At 46.6% G+C, this 16,078-nt stretch overlaps 1 protein-coding gene across 1 annotated transcript in view; it reads left to right on the top strand.

Annotated features, from left to right (window-relative positions):
- LOC126532082 (beta-mannosidase-like) overlaps window positions 1-10,324 on the top strand; it is a 44,229-nt gene extending 33,905 nt beyond the window's left edge. The window contains exons 8-9 of the mRNA XM_050179773.3: window positions 3,864-4,055; window positions 9,634-10,324. Coding sequence (XP_050035730.3) covers window positions 3,864-4,055; window positions 9,634-10,137 — 696 coding nt within the window. The 3' untranslated portion in view covers window positions 10,138-10,324. The remainder of the gene's footprint in view (window positions 1-3,863; window positions 4,056-9,633) is intronic.
- Window positions 10,325-16,078: the final 5,754 nt, after the last annotated feature.

The raw sequence follows: 16,078 nt of genomic DNA, 5'->3' as shown, positions 1-16,078 counted from the left end.
TTGGCGCCTATTATGCCCTAAAATACTAACTTAAAAAAAAAAGATAACAGGAAAAATTTTGTAACCACTTACTTTTATAGTTGCGGTTTGTCGTGCGGTTCGCCCACCTATTCAAGCTCTCTAGCTAAGAAGTAGAAATCGTAGCGTCTACGAAAGCCATATTTAAATTTTGTTTGTATTATGAAAGAAAATAGGGGCTTCATTTACTGCTTAGTGCGAGACACGTGACAATGATAGGCGTACTACGACCCTAGCATCAACTTCGCGATGCCGCGGCCAGGTTTGCTGGCTTCCTATCTAGCGGGATCTCTGCGCCGACATGCATTATCACTAATTGATTGATTGACAGATTGATTGATTGGTGGAGTGAGTGAGTGAGTGAGTGAATGAGTGAGTGAGTGAGTGAGTGAGTGAATGAGTGAGTGAGTGAGTGAGTGAGTGAGTGAGTGAGTGAGTGAGTGAGTGAGTGAGTGATTTGGTTCATTGGCTTCTAGCAGCATCTGGGATAAGAGAACCACCGCAGTTGAGGGTGCTCGGAACGCGTCACCTATACTCAGCAGTCAGCAGCGCCGGGTCTATGGACTATTTTTGCCTGTGCCGTGTAGCAATTGTATACTTGTGACACCAAAAAACATGAGGTCGCACGAATCTCCTGGCTCACGATGTCGTCGAGGAATCCGCTTTGCACTGTCTCTATGTATAAGAGATTTTCTATTGTTGTGTGCTGATTCTAAGCAATACGTTGCATGCCGCTGACACTTACACTGCTCGAGATAGTGAAACGCGATGTTCCCAGGGCATGGCCGGCGCTACGCTCTTCGAAGCAATGCTTGCTTTCGGGCTTGACAGTGAGATAGAAGTGCTGAACAGAAAGAGCGAAAGAGAGAAAGAAAGAAAGAAAGAAAGAAAGAAAGAAAGAGAGAGAAAAATGAAGAAGTAAATAAGTTCACTGGTGGCTCACGGTGTCCATTAGCCGAGTAGTTGTTATGCTTAAATGCGCGAGAGTGTTGCAAACTTGTCTTTTTTTTCCTATCTTTTTTGCTCTACACTACCAAACTTACGAAAAAAAATCTCGAGTTACGTTACGCGCTCCAATATGCTGGTGAACCACTATCCTGATATTGCCACTTTCGTTTCCACAAGACAATGCGAGTGTTTCTCACCTGGCTATTGTAAAACTCGAGCAAATGTGTTTATTTTGTTTGCTTGGCTTGTTTACGCATAGTCAGGTGCACTGCATAAATATTTAATAATAAAAAGGAAGGATAACTCGAAGTGCCTCGTTTTAGTCGAGGTTGGAGCAGCTACTCTCATCGGTGCTAGCAATATCGTTTTAACTGGTTTGCTGCTAAAAATAGCTTAGAAACACGCACAAAAAGATAATAACGGCTTCTTCCAGCATTCCACGACCAGCCGACCATGAACGTACTGACAAAATTTGCATACAACCGGCGAGGTTTCATAAGTAACTGGGTGCTGTGATTTTTGCGAAAAGAGGTTATCTAGCGGAAGCCTGCTTTGTTCGTACGTGACCACATGGTTGACACGCGAATATATTTGCTCGGTTACACGTAATTTCACTCTACAGTTAGAAATTTGTCTACTAGATAGTTACGCAGCTGCAACTTACCCAGAAAACACTTTGAAATTACGTTTCTGTCTTGGACAAAAAGGAGAAAAAAATAAAATTTTTTACACCTGTGACAACGACGAAAGTGGGGTGCCCGTATACAAAGGTGCTTACGTGAGTGAAAGGGTGGAAGGGGGGGGGGGTGTAGGGTTGTCATCTTCGCGTCACCAGAAGGCCCTTGTGTCAGCCGAACTTACGAAATAATGAAATAACAATAAAGGAGGCTTTAGAAACATAAAGAAACAAGATCTACCAAGCACATGAAAACTGCACACAAATTCGAACAGTGGTGCACTATGCAGTAGACGATGTTATAAAAGCAGAAAGAGAGCGCCACCTGTTCCACTTTCGCTACGGACGCTGTTTGATCACGCAGTTTCTGCCGCGCCGACATTTTTTGGTCCGCGTAATGATACGAAATATGGGATATGAGAAAACCACAAACAGTCTCTTTTTTACTTTCTTTCTTTCTTTCTTTCTTTCTTTCTTTCTTTCTTTCTTTCTTTCTTTCTTTCTTTTTTTCTTTCTTTCTTTCTTTGTTGTGGTGATACCAAGCAGAAGGAAAATTAATGACTTGCCACTATGGCGCGAAAGATCCTGCACAGAAGCGTATTTTCCAAAATGAAGCTTGCGATCGCACCTTCTCCAGCTGCAATTTTATTTTTCTTCTTCAGATTGAGCGGGACACGGTTACTGTGGGGCTTACACACTCGGAGATCTACTAGAGCGTGCTACCACAGCAATTTGCTGGACCCCGAGTGAATTTCGCGAGCAAATCGCACGCGTCGCTTCTTTTTTGACACTTTATAATTTATATATACATGTTCCATAAGCTCCCATTAATGCGGTGTGCTGTGCTACAAGAACATATTTTAGATACTTACCATACTTTGAAAGTTTGGCAGCATGAGGTATCCCCTTCATTGAAAATCTCGGTTTAGGTATGTCGGGTAGTGTGCACTGTGTAACAAAAAAAAAAAAAAGAGTGCTATAAAGAAAGCGGACTTAGCCACAAAGTGCAAAAAAGGAGTCACATGCAGGATTGTTGTTGTACGTATACCTCGTTGCCTTGAGTCACAAGTTATGACAGTCAGTCGTAAAGTTTTTAATTTCGATACATTTTTGTTTCTATAAAAACAGCGAAACGACAAAAAAATATTACGCTTGGCCCGAATATTTACTCAACTTCTGCCCATTCGTGAAAGTTACGTAAAAAAAAATGCCGGTATTGAACCGCCATAATTATTTGCTCTTTCACGAAATGAAATACTCCTCACAAGTCAGTGAGTAATGAGATAAAGTTCGAGTGAGAGCATGAAGCAGAAAGTTCCCGTCCAACATGGCAACGTCTCTCTTGATATGACAGTGTCCCCTGTACGGTGATATTTTCAGCACTAGAGTGGCACACGATATATCTTTTCGTTAGCAAAGAAACGGCACTTGAATCAGCTCTATACTTTCGCGCTCCTTCCCTTGTCATTACCCGGAACAAGCAAACGATAAGTTAGGCCTCCGCACGTAGACACCATTATTGAAGACATTGTAGGAGAAGACTGATACTTACTGGTCTCGTTTTGCAACTATTGGTACCCGCTTCGCGTCTCGCTCCCAAATAACGAAGTGACAAGAAGGAAGGCATGAGCTCTTTGCCCTTAAGGGTGACTTCAGCGGAGGACTCGAGAGTTACAAGGCGTAACATAAGGACAAACTGAAAAAGTGTGAAGCAATATTTTTTTGACACACCAGAAATTGCAAACTTTAGTGAAACACTTGAAGAATAACGTCTGGTTCGCCGGCACGTCCTCTGTGATTTAATTTCGTCGTCATCGGTAACCAAGTTAAGCGAAGCATTGCTGGCAGTGTTGTCAACACTGTTTTGCAATGGTATATGAGGCCTATCTGCACCTCTACGTCAGAAAGAGCGAAAACAAAATGAGTGTTGGTCTACCTTCCATATTTTTTTCTCATTATTTTTCGACACATCGGCACTTCACGTCTGCTGCACCTCACTAATATGCGAGTGGGGCCCGTACGGCGTTCCTCCACTTTAATTACAGACCGCAACTGTTGGCACCGTGCGGGTTAGAGGGCGTGATTTCGCTGAACTGCGATATTACTTTCGCGCGCCCTTCGCAGCTAACGGCCGCGTGAGTTACGTAAGCACTTCCTGCCTTAACGCAGTGTTTTTCTTTGCGTGTTTTTTGTTTTACACGCGCTGCCCCGGTTCACGCAGGTGTCTAACTACGCCCACGCTGCATACGTGGCCAACGTGTCCAGGCTGCTGGCTTCGGGTTCGTGCCACCGCAACAACAGTTTCTTCGCTTTCCGCCTGCTGAACGCGACTGACAACGCGACACTGTCCACGAACTTTCTGCTCCTGCAGGTGCCTCGCTTTGCAAAGGACATCGCGTCCGTCACGCTACGAGTGAGTGAGCTTAACACTCCGCATAACCCGCCGACGAACTGCTGATCGTGACGTCACGAACGTGGTTTGGCATTGCCATTGATTTTGATATACGTAAAAAACATTTCTGGGGAACTGTGCGAAAGCGCATTTCATCCGAAAAAAGACAAGCTTGCAAAAGCGGTAAAGTAAAGCACTTGTGCCGTAGACTTTAGATCATTATTTCGGAACTCCATTTGCGCTTTTAGTTATGTTTTTGCACATAAATGATTGATTATTACGGGACAAAATGAAGGCCAGACGTTTTCTATTTGCATTTCGTGTCCAAGCTGCGGAACGGACGATGCTAGTTTAACGGCACCAATTTCACGATACGCCTAGACCTAAATTTCGTGGAGTCATTGAGAACCGGTTTTTTTTGTTAACTCAAGAAATTTGTTACATCGAAAGCCCTTAAAACACTCGTGCGGATAACAAAGCTTATTCAAGAGTTCAAAAAAAGTATGCCTGCGTACTCATCGCACTTATTGTAGATAGCGAGCCCGTTGAGCACGTGGTTAGTTACGTCGTGCCAGGTCGATGGCGTGCGTCACCTAAACTGAAACCATGCGTACCCGTGTTTTGCTTCACATTTTACTCGTATTTGTTGCCAAAAATTCATTAAATTCGGTGGGACGTCGAGGATACTTCGTTGTTTTGAGGTTTTCAACGCATTATGCTCCATGAATGCGTGTCTGGTAATCGAAAGCCTCTTGTTAAATCGGAACATTTCTAAAATCGTGTTTCCGTTGTCGAAGTTTAACTGTATGTTTTATTGATTCCTCCCCTCCCCCTCTTTTCCTCATCCTCCTCCTCCTCCTGGAAGAAGCCACAAGAGTTGTCCGATTGAGTCTCTATGGAAGGTAATCGAGTGTAGGTGGAATGTAGAATAGAATGGAATGCAGTCCTGTTTCATAGGTAAGAGAGAGATAATATTTAATGGCAGAAAGGTCGAAAGATCGGCTTGAGTAAGGTGCCTCTAGCCTGATATTCCACGCTGGTGAAGGGGTTTAGGGAAACAACAGAGATAGGATGTGCAAAGGAAGGAGGATGGTGCTATGGTAACAATCTAAACGGTGCCTAGCAGGCGCGTCTGAAACATGCAATGCCACGAGGAGCTACTTGCGGCTGTCTAAAGGTGACGCCGCTACCCGTCTTCGATCGTTTTCTTTAAATTATCATTAAGCTTTACACGTATCTTAAGTACCGTACTCAATATACTGAATGTCAAATAATATTGCTATTATTTTGGTATTTCACAAGTACTTCTGCAAAACAACATGCCGTACAGTGACCTAAATACGTTTTGTTGGCATTTTATATTCCAACTTAAGATACTTTTTCAAGTTACCTCAACTGGAGTTGACTGGTTGCAGTTGCAGCAATGCATTGTCTCTTCAAGGACTTAACGTGTACTGGCAGTTTTTGAGCCCTTGTCGTGACGGCCACCATCACGACATAAAACCCTAGCTCCCGAACAACGCCGTGCCGGGTTTCGCAAAATCGGCACGTAAAATGCATGCGCCCAACCATTTTACCACTGAAAGCCAGCGAGGGCCGCCCGCCAAGAGAAATAAGAAAATGACTTCTTTTAAAGCAACGCATTCTTTGTCCACCACGGTTTGGCGTGTCGTCATCGTGTGTTTCGCAGAGTAAGGTGTGCCTATTATGGCGACAGCGTATCAACAGGGCCGATCACGGAGAATGGCTAATCAAAGGCTGCGACTTAGTACATCGGAACTCATACCAGCGCAAGATTTGCGTAGTTCCAAGCATTTGAATGTGGTCTGTAAATCCTGGAGGTTAGGAAATCAAAGCCGTGGGTGGGCCGATCCTCACAATCCATTAAACGCCCAGGTTTACCTAGCTTCTTCGTCTCCTCCTCCATGTTTGGCGTTGGGCTCTCGCCCAGTAGACGTAGCGAGGAATCTGTCGCGCAGCTGAGGCGCGGATAGCAAAGGCACGAAGAATAGCTTTGATGCAAGGATGGAGAAGTTCGGAAAGCTGGAACATGAATAGTGACACTGTGTGATGCGTCACAAGCAGCGTCCGCATAATTCAACGCGACCGTAAATAACATTTATCAACCAGTTGCATTATTCTGCAAGTCTGTGCCTTGCAAGTCCATTGTCCAATCAAAAGCTATCAGACTACGTTTGTTCATCTAAATGCGGTATGCATATATATATATATCATCATCATCATCATCAGCCTCGTTACGCCCACTGCAGGGCAAAGGCCTCTCCCATACTTCTCCAACAACCCCGGTCATGTACTAATTGCGGCCATGCCGTCCCTGCAAACTTCTTAATCTCATCCGCCCACCTAACTTTCTGCCGCCCCCTGCTACGCTTCCCTTCCCTTGGGATCCAGTCCGTAACCCTTAATGACCATCGGTTATCTTCCCTCCTCATTACATGTCCTGCCCATGCCCATTTCTTTTTCTTGATTTCAACTAAGATGTCATTAACTCGCGTTTGTTCCCTCACCCAATCTGCTCTTTTCTTATCCCTTAACGTTACACCTATCATTCTTCTTTCCATAGCTCGTTGCGTCGTCCTCAATTTGAGTAGAACCCTTTTCGTAAGCCTCCAGGTTTCTGCCCCGTAGGTGAGTACTGGTAAGACACAGCTATTATACACTTTTCTCTTGAGGGATAATGGCAACCTGCTGTTCATGATCTGAGAATGCCTGCCAAACGCACCCCAGCCCATTCTTATTCTTCTGATTATTTCCGTCTCATGATCCGGATCCGCCGTCACTACCTGCCCTAAGTAGATGTATTCCCTTACGACTTCCAGTGCCTCGCTGCCTATTGTAAATTGCTGTTCTCTTCCGAGACTGTTAAACATATATATATATATATATATATATATATATATATATATATATATATATATATATATATATATATATATATATATATATATATATATATTGTTACGGGGATATTGCGAGTATAGAATGACTATATTTACAATATATATACAGGATGAGTCAGAGTAGTTAAGATGGCTGACATGCAGCCAGCCAGTCTCCAATCTTTTTCTTCCTCTCTCTTTTTTCATCCTTCCATAACAAGACCTCCGGGTGGCGAAGCGCCGTCGCGGCGCACGGTAGGCGAAGAACTGCGAGCGAAGTATGGCTTCAGCCGCGAAACGTGCACGACGTCAACAGGTGTCTGACTTGAGGATGCATCAAAGTGTAGCGGCGAAATCTCGTAGTTTACGTCGTTAACTTGGCGTAAGACTGCATAAGGCCCTGTGTAGCGAGAGAGAAGCTTCTGGGAGAGGCCAACCCGACGACATGGAGACCAGAGGGGAGCACCCAAGCACCTGGCGCGAACTTAACATCGCGATGGCACCGGTCATAACGCTCTTTTTGTATATACTGCGAGGCTAATAAACGAAATCGAGCGACTTGACGCGCCATGTGAGCGCGATCGATGACTTTACGAGCGTACTCAGTTGCAACACGTGGCACAGAAGGGAGGATTGTGTCAAACGGCAGTGTAAGGTCACACCATACAAGAGATAAAAGGGTGAATATCCCGGAGTGTCATGTCGGGACGAGTTATACGCGAACGTCACGTAAGCCAGCGTGTCGTCCCAGTCGCGGTGATATATATATATATATATATATATATATATATATATATATATATATATATATATATATATATATATATATATATATATATATATATGTGTGTAACCCCTCTCTTCCCCGACCCCGTGACCGGCTTCCCAATCTTCCCACATATGCACTTTTTTCCCCACTTCAACACTCCTGATGCTAAAGCATTAAAAAATGAGACGATGAAGACAGTGGTCACTTCGAGTGCTCTTGTTCTGATAGAAGTCTAATTTAAGGCGAGCATGTAACGATCCTCAAGAAGCCCTCCGCAGCTATTTCGCGCGACGCATTTCATTTGGTGCGTGGACTCGTCTCTCCATATAGTGCACGGCATCGGTGACAAGACAATGTAATAGCTTCTGAATGAGTAGGCGTCAAGCATGTCGAGCAACTGCAGACGTAAACTTCGCTTAGCGAAATGCTTTTCGTTGTAGCGTGAGTATTTGCTTATCGTAGGAGCGGCGTGCACTGAATAGCTTGTCGGCCTCCCGCAGGACGGATCCGCAGCTCGGCTAAACGAGAGACGAAAAACAAACCGTCCGCTATTTCACTCTACAGCTTGCATCCAGTCTTGTTCTGGGTGGTTTTGTTTATCTCTTTAGTGGCCTCCTCATGTTAGCCTCGCTTACCTGTAACAACGTCAACTTGATAGCGAGTCAGCGTGCGCTTATCTTCTCGAGGCGCAATTTGTTTGACTTATTTACGAACCATACTTTCTGACGCTGTCGCAGTCCTTAGCAAAAAGCAGACCACGTGTGGGAACTCTGGTAGCCTTGTGTCTGGCAGATCGATGCTAAATTCAATGCTGACCTCCGTATTCGGCCAAGGTTGCCAGCTTTTGGTGTCAGCATGCGAAGACACGCCACTGAGTCGTCAACGCGTCAACGCTGCCGCTTCGACGCGACAGTAGAAGTGGGGAAACAAAAAAGAGAAACGTTTCATTGTTTTCATTGATTAAATGTGCACTGTGTCGGGGCGTGCTGCCATGCACCTATTGTTGAAGTATATAATCAAACGGGGAAAGAAGTTATGACAGACGAATAATGGCGCATGCGAATTGTTAGCGTCGGGAGCATTCTAGGCAATCAATGTTGCGTTTAAAAGTTAATGCATGTTTTACCTTCCCAACAGAGAGAAAGCATAAAAAATTCAGGAAGAGTCCAGTTTGTCTTTAGTGTCAAGGAGTTCGTACACGCTGCACCCACTAACCTGCTACGTAACCTTCTGCATGAGATATGTGTATTCTGCATTCTACTGCCACTGTGTACTTGTATGAATCCAAAAGAACTGTGATCGTGCGGAATCGCACTCCTCCCCCCCCCCCCCCCCCATATCAAAAACTACTGCTAGACTTTACCAAAATCTGCTTCTTCTCCTTCTTTTTCTTCTTCTTATTATTACTTCGATGTTGCGATCCATATGAAAGGTTAACTGCACATTAAGGGTGCCTTTTCATAATGTGTAGTTGTACACCAAACGCGTAACAGCCGTTGACAACTTTGGCTTCAACTGATTCGGAACAGCACTGAGGACTTGATTTCCGGGATGGGAATGCCGTAGAACATACATGGTGCATCTCGGGCTCCACTCGATGTTTAATGACACTTCAAGTTTAATTTTCTTTAGAAAAATAATTATGTACACGTGCAATCAAATTTTATGGTGTGCTCGAAGGTATGTCAGCTGTATTGAGAACTACTTGAACGTCCCTCTTGGACTTCATTAGATCAGCAAATCTTTTTTCATTCATTTAATCATTCTTATTCACCCCCATCCCATACCCCTGTATGCCCTGAGACAGCCCGAGGCATTTACCCTCGCATTAAAAAAAAAAAAAAAAAAAAAAAACTACTTGGACGTCATGTAACTTGCTTATTTTATCAGGCTGTCGCTAAAGAAAAACGCGCATGCGACCCTTTTGCAGGTTACTAACATCACGGCCGACGATTCTGCACAGCATGAATCACCACTGGTTAACGATCCCGGGAATTCGATGCGGAAAAGCAGCGCGCCGACAGCCGGCGACACCTTACAGAACATGTCGTCGGCCGGACAGAAAGTCACAGACAGCACTGGGTCAAACGAACACAACCTTCCGTCGAGCGTCGAATCCTTGGAAGGTGTCGTCCACACATCAATTCGAGAACAACCAGAGAGGGAGGCTACAAACACGACAGAAGCGAAGGCTAACGTTCACAAGGTCGACCTGTCCACGGACGGCGTCGCGCTGTTCGTTTGGCTCTCGGCCGGCAAAATTAGAGGTCGCTTCTCGGACAACGGCTTCGTCATGACCGAACGCCAGCTCAGCGTCACTTTCACGAGTGACCTGTCGGTGACCTCAGAGCAGCTTCGCTCTAACCTCACGGTCACTTGCCTGAACTGCCTGTGGAAGCACCACTACTCGCCAATGGTTGAGGCGCGAGCGTAGGAACACTGGTTCTCGGTGGGGATCAAGAGGATAGCTTGCAAGGTTCAAGTCGGAGGTATCCGCAGGTTCACAGTAAAAGACACCACCGTCCCTGTTTCTCCCGCGTTTCTTTTTCTTTTCTAATGTTGGACACGTTACCTTGGTCATGTATGTACTGAGGAAAGAGAATAACTGTGTTCCGAATATAGTCTGCGTATTATTGAGAGCGCGGGCAGACAAGAAATTTGGCGAGATGGGAATGAGAGTACGCATGGCTAAGTGCATCGTTGGAGTGTCCTTTTGTGAATCCTTGGTATACTGACTTTAGCATTCGCAAATGAGCTTCGGCTTGAAGTTCCTCTCTCTGCCTGCACCGAATGACTGCACCGAACTACTTCGTTGAGTGAAGCGCAGCCGCTCGCCTGAAGTAATGAACGCGCTTGAATAACGTTTTCCCAATTTTTCTGCAATAAGGAGCTGTTTGAGAAGCGCTACACCAGTCCACTGACCTTAACGAAACAGGAGAAGTATGATCCATAGCAAAAGGTCGTGGGCTAGCTAGGACTTATCGCCATATTAAGGTTCTGCTGTCGATGGATGATTTCGGATTATAGAGGCCTCCAAATCTACAAAGCCCTCTGTCTGCACAGATAAGACCATCGCTGGAATGTTCTGTGTCGGCACATAGCAGCATTTCCGAGATGACGGCGTAAACTTTGGTCCTGTATTTTTACGGCATGTGATGCGTGATTACAAATCGTTCAGGATTTTCTGAATACCGTCATTGAATATATCTGCTTCTTTGAGTGGATGAGCGATGCTGCGCGTCGCTAAACATAGTTGAGAGGGGGCGCTTGTACAAGTGAGGATGTGTGTCAACGGCATCGTATTCATGGAGCAATCCAGCATGGCATGATTCGCGCCTGAATGGTGCCACCTGTGCGTGTACGTAAGTGAGGCTGGCGCACGCTTCATGTCCATGTGGTCCTTGTGGGCCTCAATCCAGGCGGGAGTTATATCATGCGTTCTTTTTTTTACTCCTTGAAGGCATGCATCGTGTGATCGGATCGATGTTAAATGTTAAACATATGTGAGTAATCTTTTGTACCCACTTGTCTGGCCTTTGTGTAGCCCCCACACTATTCACGCAGTACATTCCTTGTTAATTATACAATGCACTTCAGTGTTTTCAGATCCACGTGACTCTTCGAAGTAATCTGTATTTGAACAGGGAGTTCAAAGATGCATTTCAGGTCTCAGTCATCGTACGGCTTCATAGTGAAGTATTGAACACCTACCAATGTTTCACAATCGTATCGATTTGCGAAAATATTCGAGCAATAGCTGGTTCCGCGGTACAATCTCGTTGCTATTTCTGATAACGATATGGGAGTCCCACATAGAAGGGTAATTTTTCTCGAAGGTTTCATTTTATACAAAGGAAACCGACTGTATAACATTTCATGCCTGTCATGCCTTATACTTAGATTGTTGCATTGTTTCATGACCATTACTTGCCATTGTGTTACTATGCTGTGTACAATGCGTCAGAAGAAGTACCCGCGGAAACTGCCGTAAAAAAACAAAGAAAAAGACAAAGTGCTGTTGTCATGTCTTTCTGCTTTCTGACGACTATGCGGCTAACTCAAAGCAATTCTTTTTAACGGCGCGGAGAGCAGCAACCGCACAAAGAACACGACACACACAAGCTCTTTTTGCACCATGAAAAAAAAATATATAGAAAATCGTACCAACTTGCCCAGCAACAAGTTTCTTTAACACATAGTAATGCCATGTGAATGGAAGCGGGGTCCAACTTGCATGTGATGATGATGATTCATGACGATTCATGATGTCTAATGGCATGGCCTTTGAAACAGGGTGGCGACAAATAGTCATCTAACCTGTTTGATCTAAACATGTTTTACTACATTTATCACAGTGTAGCGTTATGGCATATCCTACCTTAATCTTTTATTTATTTATTAATATCGCTATTTCTATCTTGTACAGTTATCTATCCCTATAACGTCTCCGGTTCTGCCATTGTTCTGATTGTTCCTTTTCTCACCAATACTCTAAACGTCTCTTGCTTATCTCGATCGCTGACTAGTAAATCAGCTTTGAATATTGGCGCTTCTGAAAGTGAATATCTGGGTATTCCGTCACAAAATTCTGAGTCGTCTCTGAGCTTTTGCTGCAGCGGACTGATGTTGGAGACTGATGTTGGACCCTTCCTGTTGGATGGGTGGATGGCGTGGGATTCTCGCCAGTGCTCTTGGGACAAAGGAACGACAACACAGTAGGGCGAACAATCACAAGGGCATTTATTGCACCTTTCATAGATCAATGCCTGCTAGCCGAGTTGCTAACCACAAAACATGCCGATGGGCGCGCGACAAATCGCGGAAGTCCGACTCACCGCGACCGGATAGCGAGCAAATTTGTTCGCCCCATTCTGGGCACCAACGCCTGGTCGTTCGCGCGTACGGTCACGCGAAAGGTGGCGCGTTCGAACGAGGCCTCTCGAGACGGTCTCGCAGAAGCATGGATCGGCGCACGCGCCCTACTGTGTCCGCGCCGCTTGCTGATCCCAAGTAAAAGAGGAAGAGCTTTCTCCTTTCCGCGCCCAAGTAACCCTGCTGTTAGGTGGCGTTAGCAGAGCCACACTCGCGCCATCTCTCGTGATGCACTTCAACCACACCGACTGCCACGGGCATCAAGCCACGCGGCAAAGGTGGATTACAGGAGACGGGAGCTATGCGGGAAAACAACATATCAAGGGACGCGTGAGAGTTACGCATCCCCACAGTGGATACAACTTTCTTGTACGTCCGGCAAGGTTTAACGCGACCCAGGCTCAGTTCTCCCATGGGGGAAGGCCAAGGCCCGGCCTCAACGCCACTTCACGGGCTTGCTGGACTGCCCACGTCTGGATTCCGAGGTCTGAGCTGTGCAGAGCGGGGGCCTACCTCGACGACAGGGTCTCCGGAGCAACTGCCATCCTTCCTATAACTACATTGCACTTCCACAGCATGTGTTTGAGTGTTGCTGGTCCTTCCTGGCACAATTTGCACGTGTCGTCCGGATGCTTATCTTTTCAGACGTTTCAGACGGAATGGATTAGGGTAAGGTGTTCGTCTGGAGCTGTCTCCAGGCGACGGCCTGCCTCCTGTTCAATTAGCGACTCGGCGGTGGGTGCATCCTTCTGGCGTTTAGATATCCACTGGATATGTCATTGTATCTGGTGAGCCTGTCCCGTTCTGCGCGTGGAGTGTTCGCTATCGTGCGAGAGGCGTTGCCCTGTTCGGCGCGGCGGGTCATGTCTCGTGCCGTGCGGTGCGCCGTCTCCTTTAGGTTCGGGAGCGCGTCGCCTTCCGTGGTGACGTGCGCGGGCAACATATGATCCTCGAGCTCGCGGTTTTGGATCTGCCCGCTTTGACCAGAATGGACACGGCTTCCTTGGAAATTCTAGCTTTGGCGTAATTCTTTACTGTCGTTTGCGAGTCGCTTAGTACGACTTCGCATTCCTGTTATGTGAGGGCCAGCGCGATCGCTAGTTCCTCCGCTATTTCCGAGTGTTTGGTGTACACAATGCATGAGATTCTGATTTTGGAGTTTGTGTCTATGACTACGGCGGTATTTTTGGCCATTCGGATATTCGGCTGCGTCGACAAAGCGCGCGTTTCTCTTCCTGTCGAATGAACGGAGCAGAGCCTCGGCTCTTGCCTTTCTTGTGCCTCGGTTGTAATCGCGGTGCACGTTTCTTGGGATGTTTGCACCATAACGGTACTCTGATTTTGTTGGGGATTTGCACTTTCTGGCCGTGCTGGTTGTGGTACGTTGTGCCAAGCTTGTTCATAATGTGCCTTCCCATCGTGGTGGTCGACAGGCGTTCTAGCTGCGAGATGCGTTGTTCTTCGGCTATTTCTTCCAGGGTGTCGTGTATGCCCAGCTGGGCCAGGAGCTCGGTGTTCGTCGATTCCGGGAAGCCCAGAGCTATCTTGTACGTTCTGCTTATGAGCGTGTTGATCTTGTTCTTTTCCCCGACGTACCAGTTTTGGTAGGCGGCTACGTAGGCGTTGTGGCTGACAACGGAGTTGATTAGTCGAATCACGTTTTGTTCCTTCATGCCCGCGTGTCTTCATGCCTTCATGCCTTCATGCCCGCGCCACGAGACTTTATGAGTCTCATGGCGCTGGTGACTTTGCCTTCGATCTTCCTCATGGTTTCGCCGTTAGCTCCGTTGGCCTCAATGTTCATTTCGAGGATTTTGATCTTCTTTACTTTGGGGATCGCATTTCCGTCTTGGGTGTACAGGCCGATTTCCTCGTACTCCCGGTGTTCCGTGAAGCTCTTTGGTGGCATGCCTCTGCGCGTGGGCCAATAAAGGAATAGCTTGGACTTGCTCGGGCAGCATTTGAGGCCTGTTCCTTGGAGATACTCTTCGACTTTGTGAATGACCGTTTGTAGTGCGTTGTCAATTTGGCCGTCACTGCCGCGGTCCACCTAAATCGTTATATCGTCTGCGTACGTAGCGTGGTGGATTCCTTCGATTTCCCGTAGATAGCTGGGGAGGCACAGCATGACTAAGTTCAAAAGGAGTGGAGATATAACTGAGCCCTGGGGGATACCTGCGCTTCCCTGGGTCCGTTCTTCGGACTCGAGGTCGCCAACCGTCAGGGTGGCTTTGCGATCGTTCAGAAAGTCCCTCACGTAGTTGTAGGCCCTTTTCCCCAGGTTCAGATTAGACACTTGTTTCAGCATCGACTCGTGAGCGACGTTGTCGAATGTTTTCTCCAGGTGTAGCTCTAGGATGGCTCTGTGTTTCTTGTCTTGTCGTCAAGGATCGAGTTCTTCAGTCGTAACATGACGTCCTGCGTGGACAGGCGGGATCGGAAGCCTATCATCGGGGGGGGGGGGGGGGGGGGGTAGGCTTCCGTCTCTTCGAAGTGGCTGTTGATACGGTTCAGGAAGACGTGTGCCATGACTTTAACCACGCACGACGTGAGAGAGATTGGGCGTACGTTCTCCAAGCTCAACGGCTTTTCGGGCTTGGGTATGAGGATAGCTTTGGACCTCTTCCACTGCTCCAGCACTTGTTCATATAGTCCGTCCTGTTGCGAGTATTTCATCTGGAATGTTTCTTCCCTCAGGCAGCCAGCTTGCGCCTCAAATAGCAAGGCACTGGAATTTGTGTTATCGTACTTTTCTTTTTAATGTCTTGCTTGCCGTGTTTGCAAAGCTCCATCGCCACCCACACCCCCTTTTTTTCCATTGCACCCAACTTACCACCACTTTCTTTCGCTTTATTTATAGTGAATCTGCCAGAGATGATCTCTGGCTTCACTATATCCACATCTGCTTGGCTGCACAGAATTAAGGGCGCACCATTAGACGGGGTACAGCGCAAGGAAGGCGCAAAGAAGTCGGTGATAGTTAGCAGCGAGCAAACCAGCCTTCTCACGGTCATTGCTTCCTGCCTTGATTCGCGTGCATTTAAGCGGACACGTTCCCACCTTTCACAAAGCACCGTCGGCTCTAGCAGATTGCACGATACTTTCCGGGCGAAGCTGCAGCGCAGCGCAATCCCTTTACCGTTTACCTCGACCGACGGAGCACGAAGCCAGATAAGAGGGTCAGGTCACAACGGGTCTCGCGGGCCAAGTGTCTCGATAAAGCCATTGGCAACATTCATCTTTCTATTGCTTTCTAATCGCGAACGGTGTCACGTATCAAAAACACAAACATAAGTATGGCCTGGTGCTGCGATCCTGCGTAGCAGCTAATAAACTTCGTCCAAGGAATGTCGAAGACGGAATAGAGCGTTAAAGGTGCTGCGGGGGAGACACTTCGCAGGTCCTTATTTCCGTTAGTTTTCCGGTTTGCCTCGTAAAGTGAAAAAAAAAGAAAAGAAAATAAAGAAAAGTTGAAGGTTGCCAAAACTTGTCTCTTGGCGTTG

This window comes from Dermacentor andersoni, chromosome 5 (assembly GCF_023375885.2).
Source record: "Dermacentor andersoni chromosome 5, qqDerAnde1_hic_scaffold, whole genome shotgun sequence".
Lineage (NCBI taxonomy): Eukaryota > Metazoa > Arthropoda > Arachnida > Ixodida > Ixodidae > Dermacentor > Dermacentor andersoni.
Note: the sequence above shows the minus strand (reverse complement) of the source record. Positions and strands in the feature narration are given on the sequence as shown.